Below are 27,840 nucleotides of genomic sequence, written 5' to 3' on the forward strand. Positions count from 1 at the left end.
TCTAATGAGCAGCCAATAAATACCAACGATAATGATGATGACATTTGCTCATCAACCTCAGTCTTTTCCATGTGGAAACTCTAGGAACGTTGTCAGGTGGCATCTCTGCATGAATCACTGGGTGAAGCCAGAAGTGTGCCTTGGTAATCCACTCGTATTCAGCTGTCATCCTACCTCAGTCTGTGACTCAGGCCAGCCCAGCCCGGGTAGGGCATCCCGTGGCAAGCACCTGTGAAGTAGGAGAAACACCTGAGCGCTGGCCAGGCTAAAGTCATTGAGATACCCAGTTAGATGCTAGCTAGGGCCAGGGTGGTGATGTTTTGGGCACCCCAGAGAGCTCTGGGTGCTTGAAGGGTATTTGTAGTGGGGAGTGAGTGGGGAGTGAAAGGGGAAAGGCACGGGTTAGAGGAGTTTACATTTCATAAAGGGAGAAGCTGAAGTTACTTACTCAAGTTCCCAGTGTGAGTTGGTGGTGAAACTAGATGGCTCAAAGCCACCTGACCCGACCTGGTAAGCAAACAAGAGGAAGTTTAAAAAAGAGTCACAGTAGCAGTGAAGGAACTAGATGGGCTGAGAGACAGTGGATGTTGCCTGGGGAGGCGTGGGTCCTCCAAGTAGTCCAGATGGCCCAGGAGGAATAGGACCACCTCGGGGGGAAAAGAGAATTGTTTCAAGGGAACCCAGAGAAGGAGCTATAGCAATGGGGGTGGAAGGAAAGAGTATATACAGACTCAAACCTGAGCAGGGGATACACATGCCTATGGGCACCATGTTTATGGGCTCCGGTGGCCAAATGGGGAAAAACAAAAGGCAGCACTCTCTATCCACCCAGGCAGGTAGGCAGGCCAGCCAACTACATTAGTTGCGGCCATGGTGAGTGTTTTCCAGAAACTATAGACTTCTCAGAATTCTGGGTCCATCTTGCTGGCCCTCTCTGTGTGTGTGCAGCCCATATTACCAGAAGCTGTCAGCCAGCTTCCTCACTCTTTCCTCAGGGAGCAAGGAAGGAGAGGAGGAGAGGTCGGCAGGTAGAATTGGTGATGGAAGTGAGGGACCGTCTCGAAAAGGAGGGGCCAGGGCTCTAAGGGAGAGCAGGCTGAGTCGGGCAGCCAGCTAGTGCCCTTCTCTTGGGTTGGTGACCGAGTCAGTGGTGGACTGGGAAGGTGCAAACAAAATGGAAGTGACTAAATTGTTTTGACAATTATCAAGCAGGGTGTGAACTCCCTAAATGGGAGCAAGGTGCTTATCCAGTGCCTCCCTCTCCAGCCCATCACATTGTTTCCTGCCAGGATATGACCCAAGGGATATTTTTCCTGCTGCCTATGAAGAAGACATCCCCCTAGGGGTTGGGTTGTCCTCTTCTGTCAGCAAATGCTCCAGTTGGCTTCATGAACCAGGGGAGGCTGTACCACTTGTTCTGCCCCAACTCCTAACCATCTTTAGTTAACATTTTACCTCCTGACTCTACCAAATCTTCTAACCCAGCTGCTACAACCCCTAGCAAGAAGGCTAGGTTGGGACCCAGCCCCTTTCTCTGCCCAAGTCCACCTTCTAAGAGGTGTTAATAGCCTAGAATATCCAAGGTGGAGGGGGAAGGGGAGGAGAAGAAAAAAGAGAAGCAATGGGTGTAAATGATCACCAGCTGGATAATCAGGCCTTAAAGGAGTGAGGATTGACTTCACTCCACACTCAAAAGCAAAGTGAGTTTTTACTGCCTGGATTGCAAGCTAATGGAAGGAAATGTTTCTTCCCCTGGTCAGAGTCCAGGTCTGACCTTCATCGGGGGGACCAAGGAGTCCCATGCCCCAACTCAGGATTGAAAAAGCTTCCTCTCCTTCCCTGGCATCTCCAGTCTCCAGCTGAGAGAGCCTGCAGGGATTCATCTGTAGGATCAGGTCCAAAACACAGAACTCACCACTGGAGAGCGACTGTGAAAGAATGAAATCCTGACACCCAATCTGACCCTGCTACTCCAGGATGTCATTTGCAGGCTCATCATCATCATCATAATAATAATGATGGTATTTAAGCGCTTACTATATGTCAGGCACTGTACTAAGTGCTAGGGTGGATACAAGCAAATAGAGTTGGACATAGTCCCTGTCCCATGTGGGGCTCACTGTCTCAATCCCCATTTTACAGTGGAGGTAGCTGAGGCACAGAGAATAATAATAGTAATTATGTTGGTATTTGTTAAGTGCTTACTATGTGCAGAGCACTGTTCTAAGCGCTGGGTAGATACAAGGTAATCAGACTGTCCCACGTGAGGCTCACAGTCTTAATCCCCATTTTACAGATGAGGTAACTGAGGCATAGAGAAGTTAAGTGACTTGCCCACAGTCACACAGCTGACAAGTGGCAGAGCTGGATTCGAACCCAAGACCTCTGACTCTCAGGCCCCTCCTCTATCCACTACTCCATGCTACCAACTCTATGTATTTCAGAGTGTTCAACGGGCAGCCTGGAATGGACATGAGAAGGGTGGGAGGCGGAAAACAAGTGGGGTGAAATGAAGTCAATCAAGGCATTGGAACAGGTTTAATGTGACTGCTGACTAATTCTATGAGGAACAACTTTTCTGACTATTTCTCCTCTGACACTGACTCACCATTCAGTTACTCTGCTAAATCCTCAACTGGAAGCACTATATTTGAAAGCTCTAGGTGCCCAATTTAAAAGTAACTCTAGGTTCCATGTATGTTCCATGCAAGCAGGCTTGTCTTTGAGCTAAACAGCCCAGGCTATAGTGGTAATTGTGGTCCTGCGAGTCTGGGTGGGTGGTGGGCAGAGGAAGGAAGTACCGTCTGCTTGACAGAGAAGCAGCGTGGCTTAGTGGAAAGAGCACGGGCTTGGGAATCAGAGGTTGTGGGTTCAAAGTCAGCTGTGTGACTTTGGGCAAGTCACTTAACTTCTCTGTGCCTCAGCTCCCTCATCTTTGAACCCCACATGGGACAACCTGATAACCTTGTATAAGTGCTTAACAAATATCATCATTATTATTACAGGAGACCACCAAGAACAAGAGATGAGTCAAGCTTCCCCACACTCCAAGACCCCCAGAAACAACTGAAAGGCAATGATGTTTTGGATATTTTGTTCATCTTTTAGCAAGCCTCACCTGTCCCCCTCTAGACTGTGAGATCGTTGTGTGCAGGGAATGTGTCAACCAACTCAATCAATCAATTGTATTGCTTGTGCTTACTATGTGCAGAACACAGTACAACAGAATTAGAAGACACATTCCCTACCCATAACGAGTTTGCAATCTAGAGGGGGAGACAGACTTTAACTCTGTTGTTTTGTCTGTAAGTCTGGAATCCCATTTCTCCACAAGATAAGCTGCAGCTCATCCACCTAAAGGGCTGATGTAGCCATCTCTTTCGATGAGGTAGAGCCTCATGATTTAGCTGGAAACCTTCCACCTACAGCTTTGCACTTTGGGGTATGATCTTGGTTCTTGAATTCCCAGAAAAGCCTTTTCCACAAGCCTATCTTTGTCACTTCTGATTGCTTTTGGGCCTGCAAAATTTACAGAAAAGCCAGACTAAATTTTCAAAGGGATTTTTAGGTACACTACTCCAAGAGAATCTCTCAAGAAAGTCTTTGTGTGCGTGGATGAGACGTAATGTGGCTCAGCAGAAAGATCACAAGACTGGGAGGCCGAATACCCGGGTTGTAGTGCCCAATTCACCACTTGCCTGCTCTGTGACCTTGGCAAACCTCATAACTTCTTTGTGCCTCAGTTTCTTCACCTGTAAAATGGGGATTAACTACTTCGCTAGACTATAAACTCCTTGAGGGCAGGGATCACGTATACCAACTCAATTTTCCTCAACAGTGCTGTATACAAACCACTCAGTCAATATCGATTAACATACTGCACAGCTAACCCTGGAAACAGTAGCAATTTACCTGGCCCACTCTGTAGTATTGTTCCATCTCCAAAGCTCCTCTAAACCAAAATAAAAAGTGTCTTCCAGGAAGCTGTTGTGATTTTTTTTTTTAAAGTGGTATTTGTTAAGCACTTACTATGTGCTAGGCATGATACTGAAAACTGGGGTTGATAGAAGGTAATGTGGTTGGACACATAGGGCTCACAGTCTTAATCCCCATTTTACAGATGAGGTAACTGAGGCACAGATAAGTGAGTTACCCAAGATCCCAGAGCAGACAAGTGGCAGAGCCAGGATCAAAACCCAAGTCTTCTGAATCCCAGGCCCATGCTCTTTCTACTTGGCCCTACTGCCAAACTGGGGATTTATTCCTCAAACCCCATGCCATATCAAGTGACCATCCTTAGCACTTAGGTATCTGTATCCATCAGCAATGAAGTATATTCAATTATTTATTATTTCATCTTGATAGTCATCCTCCCTATTACATCTTTGCTCTTCCTTCTTCCTCCATGATTTGTAAATCACTTATTTACCTGTCATCCCTATTAGATTGGAAAGGGAATGTGTGTTGCATTTGTACAAGTGCTAAGTGCCCTGCACTCAATAGATGCTCAGTAAATTCTATCGATACTAAGTAAATTCTATCGATATCATCATGTTAGGCATTGAGTTTGTTACTGTAACACCAGGGGAGATCCTGATAAAACCCAACCAGGAAGTGCTTTGGAATGTTTAATGTTCTGCTTGTGAACCTGTTTCAAAAGGCGCAGGAAGTGCAGAGCATCCAAACAGTAGCCCTACCTAATATCAACAATGATTTTTCCTCATAATTGTTAACATTCTATTGGCGCAAACAACCAAAGAGTAGAATGGCACATGGCCAGTCAATGCTGGATAGCACTTTTTCTTCTCTCTCTAAACCCAGAGGATCATAAAGGAAAAAAGGCAGAGAACCCAAATGGGTTTACTATCCTAAAAGTCACCCCACTTGGATTCCATTCAGGTAACCAGGAGAAGCCAGTGCCTAGGCTATAATCCTTTTAACAAAGGAGGGACATCAATCTGCTCCCCTACAGGGAACTGTACTGAGAAAAGCCATCCCTAGGATAACTAGGATCAAAACCATGCTTCTCTCAAGATCAAAGTCATCAGAGCCACACTGGCTCCAATATTCTTACCCAGAAATCCCGCGTTAAGAAAGTGGAGGCTCGGGGAGGAATGGGAAGAGGGATGTTTGAGGAGTAGAAACTCCTTGACTTCCCTCTGCTGCATTGCTCTAACGGGCTCCAAGCCTCTCCTCGCTTGAGGTATGAAGCTGCTCAGATCCAGATTGTGTGATACAGTTCTGGATCTGAGTATTATCCCCTCAAACTACTTGGGGATATGGCTGAGGACCTGTACATGATCTGTTTTATGCCATTTGCAATCCTGACGCCAATCAGCCACGGAAAATCCCATTTCTGTGGGTAACAAACAGAACTCCAATGAGAAAATTAGCTTTATTTATGCAAATTAGAAAAATGAATCACAATGTTAGAATTTTTCAAATGGTTAATTCTGTACAATTTACAAGAGTATATACACAACTTAATAAAATACAGTACATCACACACTTAAGCACAAGTGTGTTTCCTGTTTCTGAAGTTGAGCCTATCCATTTGGTTATTAGTTTTTAGCAAGGAAATTCAGAGCTTGTTTGGACACAGATATTTGGTTCACGCGGGGCGATACTAATGAGAGGGGAGAAAGACAGCAGCCATCACCACACTTACAAAATGCTTTCCAGCCATGAGGTTCTTAAGCCCATTCAATCTTCCGATTAAAAACTGTTCCTTGATAGCAATGGAATCTTTCTCATTATTTCATGATCTGAGATTTTGTGGTACTAAATTTGACACATTTCCATCTGTCCACTCTGATCCCAACAAATGGATATAAGGATATATATGTGTACTATATACTGTACTCATGAATGGGGACGGGGTGGGATGGGGGTGTTCCATACATAAAAACACCACAACGATGAGGGGGTCAGGATGCAGAGATAAGACAGTAAATGAGGCTTTAAAAGGAAATGCTCCACTCAGCACAGTATTAACAAAGCTTTCATTTTCTGAACTGAGTAATGCAAAACAAAATTAAAAAACAAAACAAACCATTCTGAAAAATGAGACTTGACACTTTCTTTAGTGATAACACGCTGAAGCCGCACCATTGTAGAGCTGCATTGTAACACCGGATAATTCTAGGCCTTATTAAAATGTCATTAATCCTATCAATATTACCTCAAACCATGTTGGTTTAAGTGGCTTAATAACTTAATCTTGTTTGAGAATTTCAAGAAGATTTAATACTTTTACTTAATGGGGCATGATTTTAAATGAGGAATTTGGAAAGGTTACGAACCATAGGTAATTTGCACTTCAGTTAGATCCATATCTGTAACAGCATTAACTCTACCACATGTGCCATCAGAAATTATCCATTTCAATTCCAAAAAATCTTGAGAAAATTCATTAGTTCCTTTCTAATATCTGGTATTGATTCTAGGACATTGACACAGATCAATGAAAATCCAAGACCCATCAACTGCTTTTAGTTTACCGTGACTTTATAAGGTAATTGCTGGATAAGGCAAATTAAGTCCGTCAATACATTCTTTTTAACATAATCAACCAGATTTCCCAGTGGATGTGGGCCTAAAACACCATGCCCCCTTCCTGAACATGTGGAAACGAAGAGTCGCCCTCTTGGAGTGTTGTGCCAAGGTGCTTACAATGCAAATATGTGGACATTAGAGAAAATTGGTCTTCAACTGAATGCTTGAATTCTTTCCAGGATTCTTGGCATGTTTAGGCGTGGCCTTAATTTTGAGGCTCTCCTGATTGCCCTTGATAGCCGCTTCCAGCCGTGCCTTCATGTTTGGAGAAGCAGCCATTAGGCTTTTGAAGACAGATGAGTACTGGGGGCCGATCTGCATGAGATCTTGCAGGGCAAACTCATGCAGGTTTCTCGCAGTAGCCGGGGCTGACCCCAGGGCATTCTCATCCAAAAGAAATGAAATGAGGATGGGCAGAAGGCAGCCCACCAACTGAGGCCCTAGAAAAATTGAGAACATAACAATGAGCCCTGCATTCTGCCGCAGCAATAGCAATCCTATTAAATGGCCTCTTCTCGGATCCCTTTTTTTTCCCAATAAGAGAAAGATCAGCTGTCTCTTATTTCACGCTTCCTCACCCAATGCCCACATTTAATAACGCTTAACCACACCTAACAGGACATATTTTGTTTACGGGGCTTAAAGTGCAAAAAAATTGGAAATCATCCCGTGGTATGAATCCTGTTCCATCTTTTGAAGTGTCCCAATAAGAGGCTTTTACCAATAACAACATTGCTGGCTATTGCACGCAGTGAGACTGCTGAAATTGAACTCGTTTGGTGGAGATACTTACGGTGTTGTTCTTCAGCTACAGCTATGAGAACTTCTAAGACTTTTACGCCTTCCTGAATGACTTGAAGCTCAGAAGCATCCTCTGGTTTCCTTTTATCTATTTCCTGCAGCTTCCCTACAATGGATGATGCTAAAGAATGAATGTAAGGGTAGGACACAACTGGGTTTGGATACTGAAAAATGGAAAGGAGCAGCTGGTAGCACTTGATCTGTACCTAATGAGGCAAAACAGACGGACAGTTAGAGTATGACCAGTCAATGTAAATTACATACAATAGAGTGAACTTGAAGGACCCAAGGAGCCAAGTCAGATTCACCTACACCAAAAACAACGTAGAATCAATCGTATATATTGAGTGCTTACTGTGTGCAGAGCACTACAAGAGATTAGAAATTCACAGACTATTTCCTTCACAACATTTCCCCAGATTGTTTATTCAGTTCACAATTCAATCTCACAAAAGTATTCAAACTGTCTTACTTGGTGAAGAAAACTTCCTTCTTGCCTACTCTCAGATGACTCAAAATGTTTGGGACACTTAGGGAACTTGAAATTCACATTTGGGCCATGAAGAGGTCTATAATATTTAACCCCTAAAGAGAACAATTTGAGGATCTTGGCATGAGATTGTGGTTTGAATAACCTAGGGGAACACTTTATTTCCACATCCCACACAGCATGGCAGTTTACCCCAGTCTAGTTTAAGAAACCCTTAAATAACAGTTTCCTAAATCTCGCAAGCACAGTATCAGTTAGCAACTCCAAAGGAACTTTTTAAAAATTATTTTACCTCAGCTGGGCAGTGAAATCATGGAAAGGATTCGTCTCTGTGCAGCCAACCTTTTTTTATGGTACTTATTAAGTTTTTACTATGTGCTAGGCACTGTACTAAGCACTGGTATAGATCCAAAATCATCAAGTTGGACACAGTCCATGTCCCACCCAGGGCTCACAACTTTAATACCCATTTTACGGATGAGGTAACTGAGGCACAGAGACATTAAATGACTTGTCTGCTGTGTGACCTTGGACAAGTGGCAAAGCTGGGATCAGAACCCAGCTCCTCTGACTAGGTTGTACAGTTGAAGAAGAACAACTCCCATCTTTTCTATTAGGGGCCAGAATTAGCTCCCATCTATAGTTCAACTTTTCATTTTGGTCACGGAGACTTCCAACGGATTGGAAAGAGCCAGAAGGAGAGGCGTGGAGTGTGCAGCAGTAGACATGAGAACATTCTCCGCACCCCTTCTCATGTTCTCTGTTCCTTGTTTTTGTTCCTTCCTCCTCCCCACCTCTCTCTGTTCCTGCTGATCTCTCACTGCTGCCGCTATCTCAGGGTCCCACACTCTGGCCAGGAGTGGAGCGTCACTGCTTCCCCTGGCTGAGAATTCTCTACAATCTGGGTTTGGTCCGGCCACTGTCCTAGCTGTTTCTTAACGACCACCATTCCTGCTGCCTCTGGACCCAGCTGGCTCCTTGTGCTGGGCTGCAGCAGCTCTGGGTCCCCTGCAAAAGATTTCTGTCTCAGGTCTTATGCTGGAGAGGAGCTGAGGTGGAGGAACCCTAGCGTCGATTGGACGCTAGCTAGAAAAAGGTGCACAGAAATGGTTTCTCATTTCAGTTCCTTCCTCCTACCCGTCCCCAAAGCCGCTTCCCTCTCTGACAAGGAAGAGGTGGGATTTAGGCAGAACGCCACCCCACCCAGTCACTTCCTGGGGCTAGAAGGGGCAAGGCAACTCCTTTTCTAGTCCTGCCCTTCCAACTATCTTCCAAAGCCTGGTTCTGCTACTGGAGTGGATGTCCTGGAGTGCACACAAAGGACTGGGGTAAAAATAATGGATTTTCTCCCTTTAGCTGTACTTTAGAATAGTTCTGCCACAGTGCAAGGAAGAAGAAAGACAGTATCATTGTGATTGCTAACAATATAACTGTGAGAAGAGATAGCAATTCACCAAACTTGCTTGTCCAATATTTTAAAAGTCATGTACATTTAGGGTCATGGGATTGAGTGTCCCAAAGTGGACTGCAGGGCAAATGAGTCCTTTTACAACATCTTTGCCCCAGACAAGAGAACAGAATGTACATATTCATTGTTTTCTGAGGATCCAGGCCTTCAGAGAGCAGCACTTGTGCTAAAACCCCCTTCAAACTCATTTATCCCACTTGCCTCATGTTCACATTTCCAACACTGGGAAAAATCAGTGACAGAGGCATCAAAAAGCCTTGGAGAAAGATCACTGCAGCTCCAGGATTCGCTACCAACTCTTGCTTGAAATGATTTAGGCTTTTCATTCAAAGAGTTGCAATTGGGGCTGAACTAAAATACATCCTCCCAATCCAATGTTTCAAGTTCTCGCCAGCAAAATGGAAGAATGAAAAAAGCACAGCGGCAACTTGAAGAGATTGGGAATTTCTAAATGAAACATTTGACGTTAGGGACACTTACTATTGGGTCTTTTAACTCAAGTGTTGTTTTAAACTTCTCAATACAACGCTCCTGAAGGCACTGAATGGTCGTCACTTCTGGACTTGTAGACAAAATAAATACTGTCATGGCTGTGAGTAAGCTGATTTCATCAAGTTCTTGTTGCATTCCATCTACTAAAAAGAAATGGTCCGTTAGGAGATATGAGGACTGCCCCATCTACTCTGAATGATAGCAGAGCCTAAGAAACCATCTGTGTGATACTGCTTCTATTCTGATCTTAATGTACTTTGAACGACCAGAACATATGCAATGGTACAGTTTTTTTTTTAATTGGGTTTCAGAGAACTTCTAGATCCAATAAGTTGATATAAAAATAAATTTGACTTCCCTTTTGGTGCCCTGAATACTGAGAAACCAAGAGAATCACTTCTCAAACCATGTAGGAAATGTTCACATTGTACTGGCATCTCAGTAAATGGCTTGAACTATACTTTTTCTCTAGTAAGATTCTGCTAGAACAGTTCCCTACATGAATGGTCTTCTTGAATCTCCTAAGGTATTTCACTGTAAATGAAAAACCTTAAGTTTTGAAAAGGCTAATAATCTGGGGCATCTCTTCAGCAAGTATATGGGATGTTTTTGTTAGGGAAGTTTTCCTGGGGTTTTTTATTTCATTTGTTCCTGGAGGGAAGTCATCATGTCACCATTGGAGACTATTACCATGGAAAGTTAAAAGTAGGCATAGCCAATCCTGCTGCAAAATTACACAGGAAAGGAATATGAGCTTTGGGAACTTCACGTAATGTATTAACATGATAATGCTGACCATATACAAATGCTGAAAGACAAATGTTAGTCATAATTAATAGTGCTTTTTTGCAGGGGGGGAACCTTTCCTTTGCACATCATAAAATCTTATTAGAATATTGTCACCTGCAAGTACTGATTATTTAAACTGTAAAAATTAAGCAGCACTCTAGTCAGATACTAGCTACTTAAACTGGAAACTGAAAACTGAAACTGGAGATAAAGGCAAATTTTATATCTCTGGGAGTCCTCAAAGGTCTAGGAGTCTGCAAAGAGCAGGAAACTGAGCTATGGTTTCTGGGATGCAGGGTCTTTGGGGAGACCATCTGCCCTGGTGGAGTCTTTGGTGGAGTCAATCCTGAGCCACACACCTGTCCCCTTTAGGGGAGATCTCACCTAGTTGGTAGTTGTAGACACCTGAGCCCTTGGTGGGAATGGGGCAGAAATGCCTCCAGCCTGCACCACCCCCTTAGCCCACGCAATTCTGAGTCCTCAGAGGTAGCAGTCCCTACATCTTTGTCCACAGAGAGAGCAAGTCGTTCAAGTTTGCCTTAACCTTGGGGTTGGAAATCAAATTGGTGGGCACATTAGTAGTACTAATTTCCAGAGGAATATGGGAAACAATGGTGGGGAAAGGGAGGTAAATAAAAACAAACCCAGAAAAAATAGAAGCAGTGAGGCTTAGTGGACAGAGTACGGGCCTGGGAGTCAGAAGGACCTGGGTTCTAATTCCGACTCTGCCACTTGTTTGCTGTGTGACCTTGGGCAAGTCACTTCATTTCTCTAGGCCTCAGTGAACTCATCTGTAAAATGGGCATTAAGAGTGTGAGCTCCAGGTGGGACAGGGACTGTGTCCAACCTGATTAACTTGTATCTACCCCAGTGCTTAGGAGAGTGCTTGGCACACAGTAAACACATACCAAGTGTTATTATTATTATTAAGGCAGAAATGCTGGAAATTGAAAACCTTTCTTTATAATTCCTCCACTCACTTTTATGGAACCCCAATGGGGTTTTAAGCCGAGCTTCCTGACAGAAAGCCTACCAGTTTCTAAACCTCATTACCTCACTTTTCATTGTGGAGTCTCCTATTTTTAAATATGATTACATGACCAGAACTACAATCTGAATTTAAAAGTATGGATGGAAATTCACCCTAGAGATCTAAATAAGGAGAGGTCACTCACTTTTTATATCTGTTCTTTTTTACTTTGGTTTTTGTTGTGATTTAAAATACTTCCTAAACTCTCAAAGAGATATATGGCTCTGGGGGATTGAAACACACAAGTTAAAATATCCTCTCAGTATAAAGTTATGGGAGAAACAGGAAACAGCAAACAAAAAAACCCACCCTGTCACATCACTGGTTGACATCCGTCAGCTACTTTTATTTTTCTTAATGGGAGTATAAAATCTCTTGGCCGAAAGGCCACAGTCATTTCCATTTCACTAACTGAAATGGACTGTAAAAGGAGAGCAGAGTGTAGGAAGCAGACACTAGTAAAGACGAGGTTACCACAGGAGGAAGTCTTTTTTTTTTTTTTTTTACCAGATGACGGAACTGGATGCTTTACGTGTCAGGGACAGAGAAGTGGGGTGGTGCGACAGACCACAATCTGTTAAAGGACCAAACCACTCTAACTAAAAACAGCTGCAAATGAAAACCACGAAACAAAAAAGGAAAGCAAACTTTAATGATCGTGACGAAAGAGCCCTGGTGGGTGCGTCTAATTCTGTTTAAACCTACTGCTTCATTCTAAGGGGTCTCAGCTGCTCCTCAAGACACACACTGAACAACGTTAAATTCCCCTAAAGGTTAAGGCAGACAGTAAAATGTGAAGCTAAATGCGTTCCGCTTTCTTCCACTTGTTCGCTCAGTGAAAAAAAAAACCCTCTTTTAAGGAACAGAAGGCAAAGCTTAGTATTAAGTTATCTCTTCTTCTTTAAGTTACTCTGGGTCAGAGACAATTTATCTCAAAAACTGTCCCGCCAGCTTTGGTTACCTGGATCCCAGCAGTCCAGAATTGTGGTTAAAGCACTGCGAAGGAGTTCTGTCCAAGCCGTATGACTTTTCTCTGCTCGAGCCATGGGAGAAGACAGAATTCCCTTCAAAGCCTGCAGAGCAGTGGCAACCGTTGAAGATAACTGGCCCCCGGGTAACTTCACAGCAGTTTCTCGGAGGACGCCAATGATAAGGTACAGAATGGTGGGGAGAACTGAAATGCTTCCTAGAAGACAAAATCCATTTTGGATTTGAGACTAATTGAAATGAATTAAACAAGAAAACTTGTCAATAGGAAGGATACAGTCTCGCACACTAGAATTTTAAGCTAGCCTCCTGTTCTGGGGTTTCTCTTGGTAGGGTCTGAAACTGCTAGGAAAAATGTCAGGACCTTGAACTTTTGCTGAATGTGGTTTTGGGGGAAAAGCCAATTTGAGGTATTCTATATCAGAATCTTTTTTAAAATGTCAAAATAACCATTAAAAATATACCAGATTTAAAAGGTGGAAGAACAGGAGAGGGAGAGAATCAGGAGATCTGTGTACTAATCCCAGCTCTGCCAGTGGCATGCTGGCTGCCTTAAGCGAGGTCCTTACCCCCTGGGCCTCTCTTTATTCATCAGTAAATGCAGAGAAAATACTTGCGCTCTCTCTACCCTGTCGGCTGTGAGCCCTGGGTAATACAGGGACTGTGATTAAATGATTTTGCACCTGTCCCGAAGTTTAGCATAGAGCTAGTGCCTCATAAAAACCATACCTAACTCACTTGATTGGGACAGGAAATGAGAAAATGCCTCCCGCTGTAAATGAGAAAGGACTAAAATGGTGACTCTGAGGCCTGTTTGTTTATGCATATGAGGCCAATGCTTTCTGACTAGTTTTGTTCCAATACATGCTGAAGACAGGAGGTGGTCTGGCCCTCTTCCTCAGTCTCAAGCCTGGAAGAGGGCTCTTACATATTGCTCTTTAGAACTTGGTGAACCTCCGAATGACAAAGTTCCCAGGTCTGCACCTCACATAAATGAATATGTTCTGTGAAGTGCATTGCCATGTGAAATAAAAACAAATATGACTGCCCAGCATCCTGGGTACCTCTAGGAGGCCCACCAGTTGGAAACTACTTCGTTTTCCTTTAGGATGCTTTCACTTTCGCATGTTCAGTGTTTTAAACAGTGTTAATAATGCTATGCCAATGGCAGAATGATAAGACAGCAACAAGCCAGTTGGTCTGGACAAGGGAAAGGGAAGAGAGAAGGCAGAGAGACAAGTGGGAAAAGGACACAAAGTGTGAACTGGAGAGACAGAGATAGAGAAACAGAGAGAGAGAGAAAGAGGATGCAGAAATGGGAAAGAGACTTACAGAAAGAAAAAAATGGAAAAAGGATGAAGGATTTGTGTTCTGTTTTGCCTTTCTGATAAAGCTCTATGAGGCTGTGGAAAAGGAAGAGGACACAGAAGTACAGAGACAAATAAGTAGAGATCATCGAAAAGCTGAAGAAAGCAGGGAGATAACACAAGAGCAGTAGGCAGAGAACTGCAGAAAAAGGAAAAGAAGAGAGACAGGGAGGAGGAAGAGGAAAAGTATAACCATCTAACCAGTGTTAAGACTTGGTATTTCTGCAGTAAACGTAAGAAAGGGGTTCAATTTAATTTCTACCATTGCCAACATTTTGTGGGAGAAACACGAATTCCTGAGATCTAAGGCAAGAAGAAGAAGAACAGATATTCCAGTGTATGTGTGCCTTACAACTGTAACAATACATTTAATAGTGAGGCTATACACAACACACACATTTCATTTCACACAGAAAGGTAGTGAGTTCACCAACTGTCCTTGACCAGAAATGAGGAAGGTATCAAATGAAAGGGACAACAGCCATTTCTTCAATGATTTTTGAAGATGATGGATTCTTAGAACAGTGCATCATTTCTATAATTTCTCGGATACTGTTTGGCAAAACTTATTGGCACTCTTCAGGAGCGGACACCATATGGACCCCAGTTCTTCACTGGCATCTTTCCCTGTGGCTCTTCCTTGCCATCACCGTAGACCGAGGTGTCTATATGAGATCGTGGCTATGTAAGTTCTGACTTAATTGGAGCTGAAAGTCCAAAAGCCAAATGGTCCAGTAAGTTGATGTCAAAGATTTATTTTAGTGAACCAGGAAGGAATAGGCCCACATTGGACGGTTTCTCTGCTAATCTATGATGGTTATTGCCTTGATGTATAAAAATGGCACAGCAAAATGGCCTGCTATAGTATTAAGCCTCACTTACTGATTACAAAAATACATTTTCAATCATGGTACTCACATATCAAATATACCTCCTACTTTCAAACCACTTTGTACAATATTTTATAATGTACTACTCAGAGGATTATAAATCAACGTCAGTTCTGAGCATTTAAATAACTAAAAGAACCTGAGCGAATACTGCTTATTCTTGGCTAATGCTATTTCCCCCCTCTCTCTCTCTCTCATGTAAAGGAGTCACATATAAGATTATACCTTCAGGAGAGCACACTGCAGGGAGATCAGAGAGGATCATCAGTGCTGCGGACACCAATTTACTTCCATCCTCTGATAGCATCTGTGGCTTCGTAGCTTTCATTCCCGGGCTGCCTGTCAGCTTAGGGTTTAGCTCCGGGAGTTGCCGTACAAGAATGCATACGCACAACTCCAAAGTTGCGAATACCAGAGATTTCCCAGGAATCAGGCCCCCTGTGTCTTTGCCTTCTCCAAATTCTGGCAGTGTTTCCTTTTCGGCAGCGCCATCATCGACTGGAAGGAAGAAACAGGCTGAGGTAAGGAATGACATTTTTTTTCCCCAGCCAAAAACTCTCCTAGCCTTTATCTTGCCACGAAATTGTTCTAAGTTTTCAGGCCTGGGTTATGAAAGTCTTTCCCTCTTGATCTCACTGAAAGATGAATACTGACAAGCATTTTGAAGAATGTATAATAATAACAATGGTATTTGTTAAGCACTTACTATGTGCTAAGCACTGTTCTAAGCCCTGGGGTAGATACAAGGTAATCAGGTTGTCCCACTTGGGGTTCACAGCCTTAATCCCCATTTTATAGATGAGGTAACTGAGGCGTAGAGAAGTTAAATGGCTTGCCCAAGGTCACACAGCAGACAAGTGGCGGAGCCAGGATTAGAACCCACGTCCTTTGACTCCCAAGCCCGTGCTCTTTCCACTAAGCCATGCAGCTTCTTTACCTGAGAAAGTTACATTAGCCCATCCCATTGCTGAGTACCTTGGGGAGTATCACAGTTTGAACATGTACCAGTTCAATTTCTTTTCTTTTCTTAGATTCTTATTTGTCCACAATGATTTAGGTCAGTGCTCTGGACATGCCCTAATTCAGATGGTAGAGCTACAATCCAGGGAATCATTCTACCTTCGGCACTTCGTCGTTTTTCCCTCACATGTTCCTGAGCTGCATAGATAATCTGCCGGACCACTTCCAGGGCAGCCAGCTGAATGGTGGGTGACTCTCTGGTTAGTATTACTCGATGCAGCACATTCAACAGCTCTATGCCCAAATCCTGTTGTAGAGCATTTAGAGAAACAGGTTTTGTAGTTCACTTTTGGCAAGTGACACATGCACAAAGATTAAACAGCACAATCAAAACGCCGACACAGTTTGCAAGAACTGAACTAAAATAGAAACGATGCCATTTGTTGACTAACTCTATTCAAGCTCATCATAATGCCAGGAAGTCACTTTGAAAGTAAGAAAATGATTTTGCAGAGTTTCACTGTTCAGGGCAAGGTCAACTCTTCTAGTAGAGAAGGAACGGTTTCAGTGCAAATTCCGGAATCGTTAATACATATCACATAGTGTTTACAGCTTCTTCTCAATTCTCCAAACATCCCATTTAAATAACAAGTGTCACAGAAATATCTGGGGATGGTTACTCCTTTAAAAATATAGATGGGAAGTGGCTACTCTGCTACACAAACCAAATGACAGAATTTTCTATGACATACTATTTAAATAATAAATAGGAGCAGAGAACACTTACTGGTAACCTATTTTCTGGCCTACTCCGTGCCCCTTTACTATTTCCTTAAAAAGAAGTGTTAGTTACAAATCTAAAAAAAAAAAGAAAAAAAATCCATCCATACACAGGCTCCAAGCATTCCAGGTAAGACTGAACTCTTCTGTAATTCTGATACCACGTTACGTTCCTTCCCATTTTTACCTTTCTCTCTTTTTTTTTTTAAATATCATTTCTCCTCTAAACATCCCAAGAGGTTTGGTATAGTCACCCCCACTAACTAGAAAAGCAAACTGTACAAAAGTACCCGACTTATAAGCACTTAGTACAGTAAATACAACTGAATGATTGAATGACTTATCCCAGAGCCAGTGACATGTGCCAGAGGGAGCTTTCTGATTGCAATGGTGAGGTCACCCAGCAAATACCGGGTAGTGCAGATGACAGAGCCAGTGAGAGTGATTGAAATTACCTGATCACTGCCTATTTTAGATCTCGGCCAAGGAACATCGAGCAGGGCCTGCAGTGCATGTAAACAAGCTGTGATGCTTTCCATTGTTGCATCTGAACGTAAGGAGCAGAGAAATTCCACACTGATTCCTATAAAGGGAAGGAAAAACAAGATTTTTTTGAAAATACAGTTGACAAAAGTCAAATATTTTAACCTGAAATATTGTGTTTTTATAGTGAGAAAAACAAAGATATCTAAAAACTATTGATAATTTTGTAGTTTTGGTTAAACGAGACTATTGACAGCTTAGTATCAACATTTTGATTTTTATTTAGGTCCTAAATATAGGCATATGAACTATGCATTATTCTGATTTAGTCAGCATCATCTCCCACAACATTAAGGGAAATCACCAGGTATTCACCTCAACATTAAATTACCTTATCCCAAATAAACAGTGTGTTCTGGGGGAAGCAGCATGGCCAAGTAAAAAGAGATGGGCCTGGAATCAGAGGGGCTGGGTTCTAATCCCAGATCTGCCACTTGCCTGCTGTGTGACCTTGGGCAAGTCACTTAATTTCTCTGTGCTTCAGTTTTCTCATCTGTAAAACAGGGATTAAATACCTTTTCTCCTTGCCCCTTAGACTGTGAACCCCAGGTGGGACAAGGACTGGGTCCATTCTAGTTTACTTCTATCTACCCCGGAGCTTAGTTCAGTCCTTGGCACAGAGTAAGTGCTTAACATACCACTATTACTATCACCTTCATTAATAAAAGTAATAAGGATAATAAACAGTGAAAATCTTGACCAGATTCACTTTTATGAAATTTTGGCCTGACAGTTTGCTCCCCTAAACCAAGGTTCAACTTGGTAAAATTTTTTAGCAAAAGCAATGTCATATAAAATCTGATCTTTGTGACTGGCCTGAGAATGATTATACGAATTTTTCAGTAGTTAAAATAATATCAACCCCAAAGATGATAATTTACTCCAGGGTTACCTTTTGACAATTACATGGATACCTAACTTTCCCCTTAAGACCCAGAGAGAATCTAAAAAAAAGGGACGTAGGAATTATCTGTCCTCACAAATTACAATTGGCACATCTCTAGCTCACAAGAAAAGTAAGCTAAGATCAATTTAGAAATCAGTTTCTGAGACCACCAAATTCAGTCTTCTGCTTTAATGCAACACATCACTGCACTACCTGCAGAGAAAAACCTGACATTCAGTCACTGACGACAGCTTTGAAATGAAGCAGAACCTGGTGCAGATGGCTGGCCTGCACTCTCACTGACCCAAGATAAGGTGAAATCTGTCAGTATTGACATCCTCAGGGGATTTGGCTGCAGCTCCAGATGACGAACCCTGACACATTGTAGTTGGGGTTACAGGTCTGGAGAGATTAGCTGCTCCGTCATCTGGGTCAGCTACAATGAAGCCTGTGCTGGTAAGCCATAAGGCTGTAGCATGAAGAATGACCGCCCAGGAGTTGTGATAATGCAGTTTAGCATTTTCACTAGTCTCTGCAGTATAGAAAGCACCACCTACAAAAAAGAAAAGCATGTATAATTTTAATCAATGTGCTTTATTTTTAGCTGACTAAAATTTCACTCAGCGTAACACTTTTACTCCTCCCCGCAAAAAATGATTAAATTCTTTTAATCGCTACAGAGATGTTGACGATCCTGCAGAATGTAAAACCATTTTGGGGAAAAAACATTCATTTAGAAGGGAGAATCTCTGAGGCTTGACTGTGTGAGCATTTGCTTGGAAATATCTTCAAAGCTTTTGTCTTCTCACCTTCAATAGGAAGTTGGGAGGCAAACTCTGATGGTAACGTCAGAAGAGCAAAATCTTGCAGTGCAGCAAGCCAGAGTTTGCTCAGTGTTCCAAGATCTGTCTGAACCAAGTCCAGAAGGCCATCGGCTGAGAAAATCACATCTCCAGCACTCTCATCTCCAGTACTGGTGGTTTTCAAAGATTGCTTGTTTTTCTCTGTTTGCTTTTTTTGCCTTTCTACAGCAACAATGTAAACCTGTAGAAAGATTAATCTGTGAATAAAGAGGGTCTTGCAGAAGGTCTCACTCAAACTGCCAGCCTGTTCTCTGATTTCAACCTTTCAGAAAGAAAGACTTTCCAACTATGACCTTGGGCCTAGAAGCCTGAGCCCAGATCATGGAATATTAAAGGAGCTGTTATTTAATGGAATGAGGGTAAGCTGTGAACCACAGAACTACAGCTTTAAATACTGGTATCCTTTCATGATCTTTTCAAAATCCTTTAATCAGTCAGTAGTAAGCCAATACAAAACAGTTCTGCCACTGATACTGTTTAGAATGGATTTAATTTTTGTTTGCTAACATCTAATAAACTTCTGAATGAGTTTTACCTACAGCCTAAAGAAAGCGAATTCTCTGGTTCTGGCAAGGGGACTACTTAAATACCTAACTGATCAATCAATCAATGGTATCTGAGTGCTTACTATGTGCAGAGCACTAATACTAAGAGCCTGGGAAAGTTCAATAAATAGAGTTGGTCGATGTGATCCCGGCTCTCAATGAGCGAACAATCTACAAGGGGAGAGACAGACATTAAAGTGGGTTAGGGATAGGGGAAGTAGAGTATAATACTTCTATCCTCTATATACTACTGGAACCCTATTGGACAGAACAAAAAAACAACAACAGATTTATAGCAACCTACTCATTCATCATTAACTTAGATCTTTCCGGACAAGCTGCTAAAAAAGACCCTCCCTGGCATTCTGGCATACATACTAATAGTGAAAGCACCCCCATCCACCCCAAATTTACACCTTCTCACATACATTTACACCCTGGGGTCCCATATTCTGTCCCTGTCAAACTTTCCTTTCACTGTCATTTAAGTCCATGTCATCTTCTCTCCTCTGGGACAACTGGTCAACCGGTTAACTGATAGAATTGGCCAAACTCTTTCCCTATGCAAGGGGAATGAGAGAGTTAATATTTTAGGATTCCTTACAATCCCATAATCCTAGAACATCCTGGTTTGTAGAAAGCTACTTCTTAAATTCAATCATTACATTTTCATAACTGGATCAGTAGGGCACAGTTAAAGACGGAAAAGCACTAACCTCTGCCCAGGCTTTGAGCACAGCCAAGATCTCCATGGTCGAAGCACTTTCATTGTATAGCTGACTTAGAGCTTCTTTTCCAGCTTGTATTTTCGTCAGAGAAGATACAAGCAACTGATGAACCCTTCGGAGATCACCAAGGTCACTTACAACTCCACTCGCTATCCAGGCACTGCATACCTAGGGAGAGAAGAAACAAAAGGCCTATCATTTTTTAAAAAAGAAAGGCAGGTTACAAGTCACTTCAATTGAGGAGACTCCCATCCATGATGCCAGTTCAGAACATCTTGCTGCACAGAAAAGCTACAAGAAATACTTACTAGAAGTGACCATCAGGTTAATTCAGAAAGAACAGGATTAGAACAGGGAGACAATTTATGAGTTGCAGTAAGGGAACAAATACGAGTTGTGGCCCTCTTACCTGTATTTTCACGTCTGCCTTCTCAGCTAGACTGTCAGCTCCTTGAAGGCAGTGATCATGTGTATTAATTTCTATTGAGCCCGAAACAGGGCTGATTATCTTTAATCCACCCCAGCACTTAGTACAGTGCTTGACACATAGTAAGGCGCTTATCGTACACCACATTATAATTGTACTCTAAGTGCGGAGGAGAGTTTTGCATTCAAGAGGTGAAATTCTGGTGATTGATTAGTTATCTAGTTAGGTAATTACCCAGACTCTTTAATAGTCAATTGCATTTACTGAGTGCTTACTGTGTACAGAGCACTGTACTAAGCACTTGGGAGAGTACGATATAACAATAAACAGATACATTCCCTCTCAGCAGCAGGTATATATTTCCTAAGAAGGATCCCAAAGTATCCCAACACCAAAATCTATGAAACTGTGTCAAAGAATCTCTAGGAACGCTCTGTCCAACGCACCTGACAAGCCTTGGCGGTGACATCGGGTGGGGTCTCCGAAGCAAAGGCCGGTCTAAGTGCTGCTCCAACCTGAGAAGAAATTATTCGGAATGTCAAATATCAGTTCCTAAAACATCAGCTAGACCTTCCACTCTGAAATGTTATTCATACGAAATTTCAATCCTCTCTCACTTGAGTTCTCCGACTAAATGGACTGTCACATTGCCTTCGGAAAAGAGGTGGATGAGAATTAATTTACAGGTGAATTGTTTGGGGCTGGCTAATTCCTAGCCAGTAGTAGCAACCTCCAGGTTAATGTGGGTTAAATGGCTAGGAGTATGGTTCGTTTTATAGCTTTTTTCACTAATTTTCACCACTGTAGACTGCTCCATCACCATAAACACAATAAATTTAAAAGTCTAGAATTTAGGAATCTGAATCCTTTCTAAATCAGAAGGACCTAGGTTCTAATCCTGACTCAGCCACTTGTCTGCTGTTTGACCTTGGGCAAATCACATAACTTCTCTGTGCCTCAGCTACTTCATCTGTAAAGTGGGGATTAAGACCGTGACAGCCCCATGTGGGACCCGAACTGTGTCCAACCTGATTATCTTGCATCTACACCAGTACCTAGAACAGTGCCTGGCACAAAGCAAACACTTTACAAATAGCATTTAAAAAAATAAACAAATCTAAAATAATTTCATTGAGCCAGAATACAATTCTCTAGGTTAAATGGTGGTTCAGAGTATTTAGTATTTTGGCTAGTTCACTTAAACTGTTCGGTAGTCCCTTAGCAAGCATTACCAATATTAATGTCAGATTTAATAAAGAATTAATTTGAAACTTACTTCAATTAAACTTCAAATTAAAACATTACAACACAAACCAATAACCAAGATTACACTTTTATTTGAAATTTTACTCTCCCTTTTCTAGATTTCTAGGAACCATGTGTGGAAATGGGGGTAGAAGTTAGGGTTCCCACCAAGATTTTGTTCTCTCCTAATTACACTGTTATGCAAGTAGCTCATGGCTCTATATCACATCTAGGTTTACAAGGCACCACTGTCACTTTTGAAGATTTACAGATAATTTCACTCTTAGCAATGAAGTAATTACTCTACTAGGAGGTGATTACATTGGCTTGATATTGCTCCAGAATCACATGGCCTGGAAACTCTGGTTCTGGAACTGTGGCGAATTGCCGAACAACAACTAGCAACGTTTGAAGGCCAGAAAGCCGGAGTTGGTCACTGTGGTCTGTGGCCGCCATAAAAGCCATACGGATCAAATCAGCAAGGTGTAAAACCAAAAAGTCATCTGAAAAGAGAAAAAGTCTCAATTAAAAAAAATTCCACAAACAACAAAACCATGCTGGCACCAGAGCCCAATTTTCATCAAGTGGACGTTTTTAACTAGTTGCTGTTTTACCTTTTAAGTCACCAACTTACATTATAATTGGGACTCTGCCTTTGTTTAATCTTTGATCAACTGGAAAGCTGACTGACAATGAAGAAGACAATGAGTGAACATTTTTGCAAATAAGATGGGTAAAAAAAATTTGTATTGACTTGAATGCAAAACTTAATCTGCTTGAAAACTTAGATCTGAGAGTTCTGTTCAGCTCCACTCAAATCTTTGCTATATTAATTACGATGGTTAATGTCAAACTCAAAGCTGAGGCAAATGATTTTCCAGAGGCAAAATGATGAGTGGGGTGCTTGACCAGAATGTTGCCTTCCTTCAGAAAAAGATGGCCCAAACCTTCTGTGAACCTTCACACGACCAAAGGTAGAGGAATGGATATTCAAGGCCACTCTCTCACACATTACCCCTGGGCTCTTGGGAATTGTAGCTGCCTCCATATCCACAGAAAGGGGCTGTCCTTAGGGACTGGGTCCAATCAATCAATGCTATTCACTGAGCACTTATGTGCAGAGCATTGTATTAAGCACTTGGAAGAGTACAGTACAATAGAATTAGCAAACATGTTCCCTGCCCATAATGAGCTTATAGTCTAGAGGGGAGACAGAAATTAATAATTTATCATGTATAATTTAAAGATATGTACACAAGTGCTGGAGGGTTGGGGGTGGGGCGAACATCTAATGACCGAAGATCACAGAATGAAGTGCATAGACTCATGCAGAGGAGAGACCACGGCGGGGAAAAGAGGGCTTAGTCAGGGAAGGCTTCTTGGAGAAGATGTGTCCAAGTTCAAGAATATGAGATTAAGAGACGAAGAGTTCGAAATTAATCATGGAGGGAATTATTACTATCATCAAAGGGCTCTGAATTCAAGATTTAGCCAATCCATAGAACATTCCCTAAATGGCTAGATATTTTCTACCCTGTTTTATATCTGGCTCCCTGAATCCAGGCCAAATGCCCTTTTTTAATGATATATGTTAAGCACTTACTATGTGTCAAGCACTATTCTAAGCGATGGGGTAGATTACAGAATCAATGAGGTTTAACACAGTCCTTGTCCTACATGGAGCCCACAGTCTAAGCAGGAGGGAGAACAGGTACTGACTCCCCATTTTGCAATTGAGGAGACTGAGGCCCAGAGAACTGATTTGCCCAAGGTCACACAACAGGCAAGTGGCAGAGCTGGGATTAGAACCCAGGTCCTTTGACTCCCAGACCTATGCTCTTTCCACTAGGCCATGCTGCTTCGCTTAATTTTTCATCTAAAAATGAATATCTCAAGTAACCTTGGGATTCGAGGATCCTCCAGGATGGTGAGTTTCTCATCCGTCAACAGTAATCATTGAAATAAATCACACAGTCCACAATGACCATTTGGTATTTCAGTTCACTATATTATAAATTCCTAAGGACAGGGACTGTGTCTACCTACTTTATTATATTCTTTCTAGTGCTTAGGTCCTAATAAGCTCTCAATAAACTTAATTGATTGATTGGCTTCATTAGTCTGATACTTACTCCTTGAATCCCTTCCTTTCATTTCTTGAGCCAAAGCAATGTCAAAATGAGCAATGCTTGCATTCTCACATTGGCTGATGATTCTACAGACGCATTCTGCAGCAAAGACTCGGGTAGCCCATCTTGGGTTGCTGAAAGGACGGGATTTCTCATCGTTTCTGATAGTTAAAACAGAAGCATCATCCCCTTTATCTCCATCTTCTTCCTGAGTTGGCTCTATGCAAGCTACAGAGGTAAAATCTGTAGTTTAACAACAAAAAAAGCAGGCAAAGGATGATTTCGTCAGTTGGAATACACTGTGAACACAGATTTTTTCAAACTTAGAAGAAAGCTATTAAACCTGAGTTCTAAGCCCTGCTCTGCCATTCATTTGCTGTGTGACCCTAGGCAAGTCACTTAACTTTTTAGTTACCTCATCTGTAAAATGGGGATTAAGACATGAGCCCCATGTGGGACACGGACTGTGTCCAACCTGATAAGCTTATTTCTGCCCCAGTGCTTAGTAGTGCACGGCACATAGAAATGCTTAACAAATACAATTTAAAAACCCCAAACTATTACTTCTATGATCAGTCAGTTAATCCCCCACTCCTATTAGAGACTTACATAAACTGGGGGATAGTCCACAGGGCCCAAGGTTTTGAGCTGGGGCTGAGTTGGACCAAACCAGGTCGCTTGAGAAGTGAACCAGGACCAACATCTAGTTTGGCCTGAGCTAACTTTGGGTCCTTATTGGAGCTTAGATACCAGGAGGAGACGGAGCTAGTCCTAGGTTAGACCAGAGTCTACATTTCTAGTTGTGCAAACAATCCTTAACTGCAAGGGAGCATACATGTCCATTCAATACTATCAACAGTAACGACATCAGTTAAATGGCAACCAGAAGATTTACTGAGCTAAGATACAGGTATGAGCAGGGGTGGAACCTGCTTCCTCATCTTGTTGGTCACAACTTCTACAGTCCCTGAGATAAACTGGTCACGATCCCAGTGATGGACTCTGGTTATCCAAACTAAAAACTCTTAATTTAGCAACAAACTCTATATAAGAAAGCTTGAGTTATTTTAACACAAACTATTAGAACTTGCAACAAATGAAGTTATTTTCCTTTAGTATGAGACGTTTTTAAAAATCTGATTTTTTAAAAATCTCATATCAATGTTTACCTTTGCAATGTCAAGGCAGAAAAATGGATAGGGAGAATGACAGAGAAGATGCATTTGGATTTGGCTGAGTCGATAGAGACCTCTGCAAATGAGGAAATACAATGAGAGGGGAGAGAAGGATAGAGAAGAAAGATCCTAATCATAAAGGACAAGGGAATGGAGGTAGCAAATGTCTACGGAAAACTCATGGAATTTGGAGCAAAAGGGGAAGATACAGGCAGCACCAAAAGAAAGAGGAAGATAAGGTAAGATCAATGTTTTCACAGGGGCTAGGGCATTAAAGATGCAACTATAAAGAAACTAGATCATGAGAGTAAGGACAGAGCTAGCAGGAGATTTAATTCAGAGTGACAAGGGAGAGAGGAAGTAAATGAGAAGACACTAGAGATCAAAGTAGGAGAAAGATGGGGTTGGATACAGGTTGGATAGCATCAGTCCTCTCTTTAAGAATACCACATTCTCAGATTATGTATGCCTTTCTCCCAGGAAGCTCATAGTCATTTCCCATACATTTTGATTTCATTCACCTTCAAACTCAGGATCTGAAGAATCACTGCTAAAGGAAGATTTACCAGAAGCAACTCCCACAATTAAGAAAAATCTGAAAAGTTGCATTGCACACCTTAGTCTCCCTTTCCTGGCCTAAGGTCACCACTGTAGAGGGGACAAAAGAGAACAGGTTTGTTCCTTGGATAACTAATCATCGTGACAATTTCCCAATATTCCCATGAGGTGGAAAAACAGGCATTAGCAAACCCGGTTTGCAAATGGATAAACTGAAGCCACGGGAGGTAAAATAACTTCCCCAAAGTCAGCTATCTAGGCAGAAACTAGAGTACTTGGAAGAGTTGTTGGCTTTGAGAAGAGGTGAGGGTAAAGGAAAAGCCTTTATGGCAATTGTTAATGAAAAGTAGCAGTGAGTAAATAAATGATGTTATGGGATCAAGAAAACGCTATAGAGAGCTTTTAAGAAGTAGAGTGCCCTAGAGAAATGCACAGACAATATTAATACTTGGCAATACTAAGATTAATGAACTCAGTTTGTCCATATACCATCTGTCCTAAGGATTAAATTCTTCTAATTGTGCTCCCAACCATGTAGTTAATGATCATCTGAAAAATGCTAATTAAAGAGGAGGGGCAATGATGAGGCTGTCTACAATTCCAGCAATACCACCAGAAGTATAATGAGCAGTGATACAACATCCTGAGCCTTAACCTGCTCACACTGGGCAAGTGATTCACTGAAACACAATCCATATTTACTAAAGCCTCAAATGCCAATCAGACGGCACGTGGAGCGACTTAAAATCCATTGAGCACACTTTCATATTTGAAATGTTTTTTCATGAGAAGCATTGAAAAATTCCAATCAAGCACTCTCCATCTAGTGTAGGTTCATATCAAAAGCACGCATAAGAAATTTATACGATCTAAGAGAAACCACATTGCACAAAGGCTTGGTCTTCATGTAAGTATTTTCAACAATGGCAGAATACACTAACACTTACCAGCAGAGGCTGCAAGGACATCTTTACAAAGTTTCAACCAAAAAGAGAGTTTTTCAACGGCCATCGACATAAGCATGTGACTCAGTGTCTCTCTGATATCCCGGCGTAATCTCTGGTCTGATTCTTTATCCAGCAAGCTCAACAATGCCCCCTCGAGGCCCACCTCCCGGATGTTAGCATCTGGCAAGAACAAAATTCATGATCTGAGTAGCCCAGAAAACAAAACGGCCAGACCTGAAACACCCATTCGATATTCTTGACCAAATCAGATTTCTTCAAATATTACCTACACAGCCTAGCCAAAGCCAGGTTTCAAACCATCTTGGCTAGCTCACCGAATTAATAGAAATAATATTTACCAAGCGCTTACTAAGTGTAGAGCACTGCACTAAATGCTGGGGGTAGCTACAGTGGTGGGAATGAGAGATTCATTCATTCAATCATATTTATTGAGCACTTACTGTGTGCCGAGCACTGTACTAAGCAGTTGGAAAGTACAATTCAGTAATAAGGAGAGGCAATCGCTGCCCACACTGGGCTTACACTCCAGGCAGAAAAGTGGCAGGGGAGAAAGATGTGAGCAGTGGTGTTTAAAGGCATAAGAGTCAAGGGTGAAGGACAGAAAGAGGTGGTTGCTATCCTTCAGGGGGCTCACAGTCTAAGAGTCTGAGTGGGGAAATGAGACTGGAGAAGGACACACTGTTGAAGCATTAAAGCATAACACAAAAAAACACAAAATAAAAACAAATTCAGGAGGGTGCTGTGGTTAGAGGGGCAGAACTTCAGGTTCCTTGGGGCTGAGAGTTCAGGCCACTCCCATAGCCAAGGCACCCACTAGTCTTCCTGGGGTTTTGTAGAAGCCTTTATTTTTCTATTTTAGCTTGTTACTAGTGTGGGTTATCCTGAATTTGGAGGTTCCCGCAAAGCTATTATGACATTTTTCTCTTGATGAATGCAAAAGGCTCATGGCATTGAATAACCCTTGATCCTTATCCTAAATGACATAATGCATTTTTAGCCCTTTACTCATCCAATATGCAGATGGCCAGTTCATTACCAAACCCTTCAATTTTCTGAACTAAATGGCAACTAAACGCTCTTTACTCAGGTGAAAAGGTTTAAAGTTGTTTAACATGAAGGGAAAATCCCCAAAGAACCACCCAAGTTAGTGGAATACAGCAGAGT

The 27,840-nt window shown here is 42.0% G+C and overlaps 1 protein-coding gene and 1 long non-coding RNA gene across 5 annotated transcripts in view; one reads left to right on the forward strand and one right to left on the reverse strand.

Annotated features, from left to right (window-relative positions):
* Positions 1-5,376: 5,376 nt before the first annotated feature.
* The window catches only part of HEATR5A (HEAT repeat containing 5A), a 75,448-nt gene continuing 52,984 nt past the window's right edge, over positions 5,377-27,840 (reverse strand). Inside the window, exons 24-37 of one of the 3 annotated variants that reach the window (XM_029078808.1) lie at positions 26,656-26,835; positions 23,979-24,218; positions 22,168-22,349; positions 21,048-21,116; positions 20,163-20,342; positions 18,848-19,082; positions 18,343-18,591; positions 17,065-17,192; positions 15,989-16,136; positions 15,095-15,367; positions 12,587-12,811; positions 9,795-9,946; positions 7,349-7,562; positions 5,377-6,995 (exon numbers count right to left, since the gene is read on the reverse strand). In XM_029078808.1, the coding sequence (XP_028934641.1) occupies positions 6,691-6,995; positions 7,349-7,562; positions 9,795-9,946; positions 12,587-12,811; positions 15,095-15,367; positions 15,989-16,136; positions 17,065-17,192; positions 18,343-18,591; positions 18,848-19,082; positions 20,163-20,342; positions 21,048-21,116; positions 22,168-22,349; positions 23,979-24,218; positions 26,656-26,835 (2,780 nt within the window). In that variant the 3' untranslated portion in view covers positions 5,377-6,690. Of the gene's footprint in view, positions 6,996-7,348; positions 7,563-9,794; positions 9,950-12,586; positions 12,812-15,094; positions 15,368-15,988; positions 16,137-17,064; positions 17,193-18,342; positions 18,592-18,847; positions 19,083-20,162; positions 20,343-21,047; positions 21,117-22,167; positions 22,350-23,978; positions 24,219-26,655; positions 26,836-27,840 lie in introns of all 3 variants that reach the window. The other 2 variants (XM_029078806.1, XM_029078809.1) reach the window with 2 other exon arrangements.
* LOC114816501 lies at positions 15,248-19,137 on the forward strand. Of its 2 annotated transcripts, none has more exons than XR_003764284.2 (3): positions 15,248-15,390; positions 15,927-16,074; positions 18,857-19,137. It is a non-coding gene; the product is annotated as an uncharacterized LOC114816501 (long non-coding RNA). The 2 variants fall into 2 exon arrangements; XR_003764283.2 differs by having other exon boundaries at positions 15,301-15,390; positions 15,901-16,074.

The sequence above is a fragment of the Ornithorhynchus anatinus genome, chromosome 14, assembly GCF_004115215.2.
Source record: "Ornithorhynchus anatinus isolate Pmale09 chromosome 14, mOrnAna1.pri.v4, whole genome shotgun sequence".
Lineage (NCBI taxonomy): Eukaryota > Metazoa > Chordata > Mammalia > Monotremata > Ornithorhynchidae > Ornithorhynchus > Ornithorhynchus anatinus.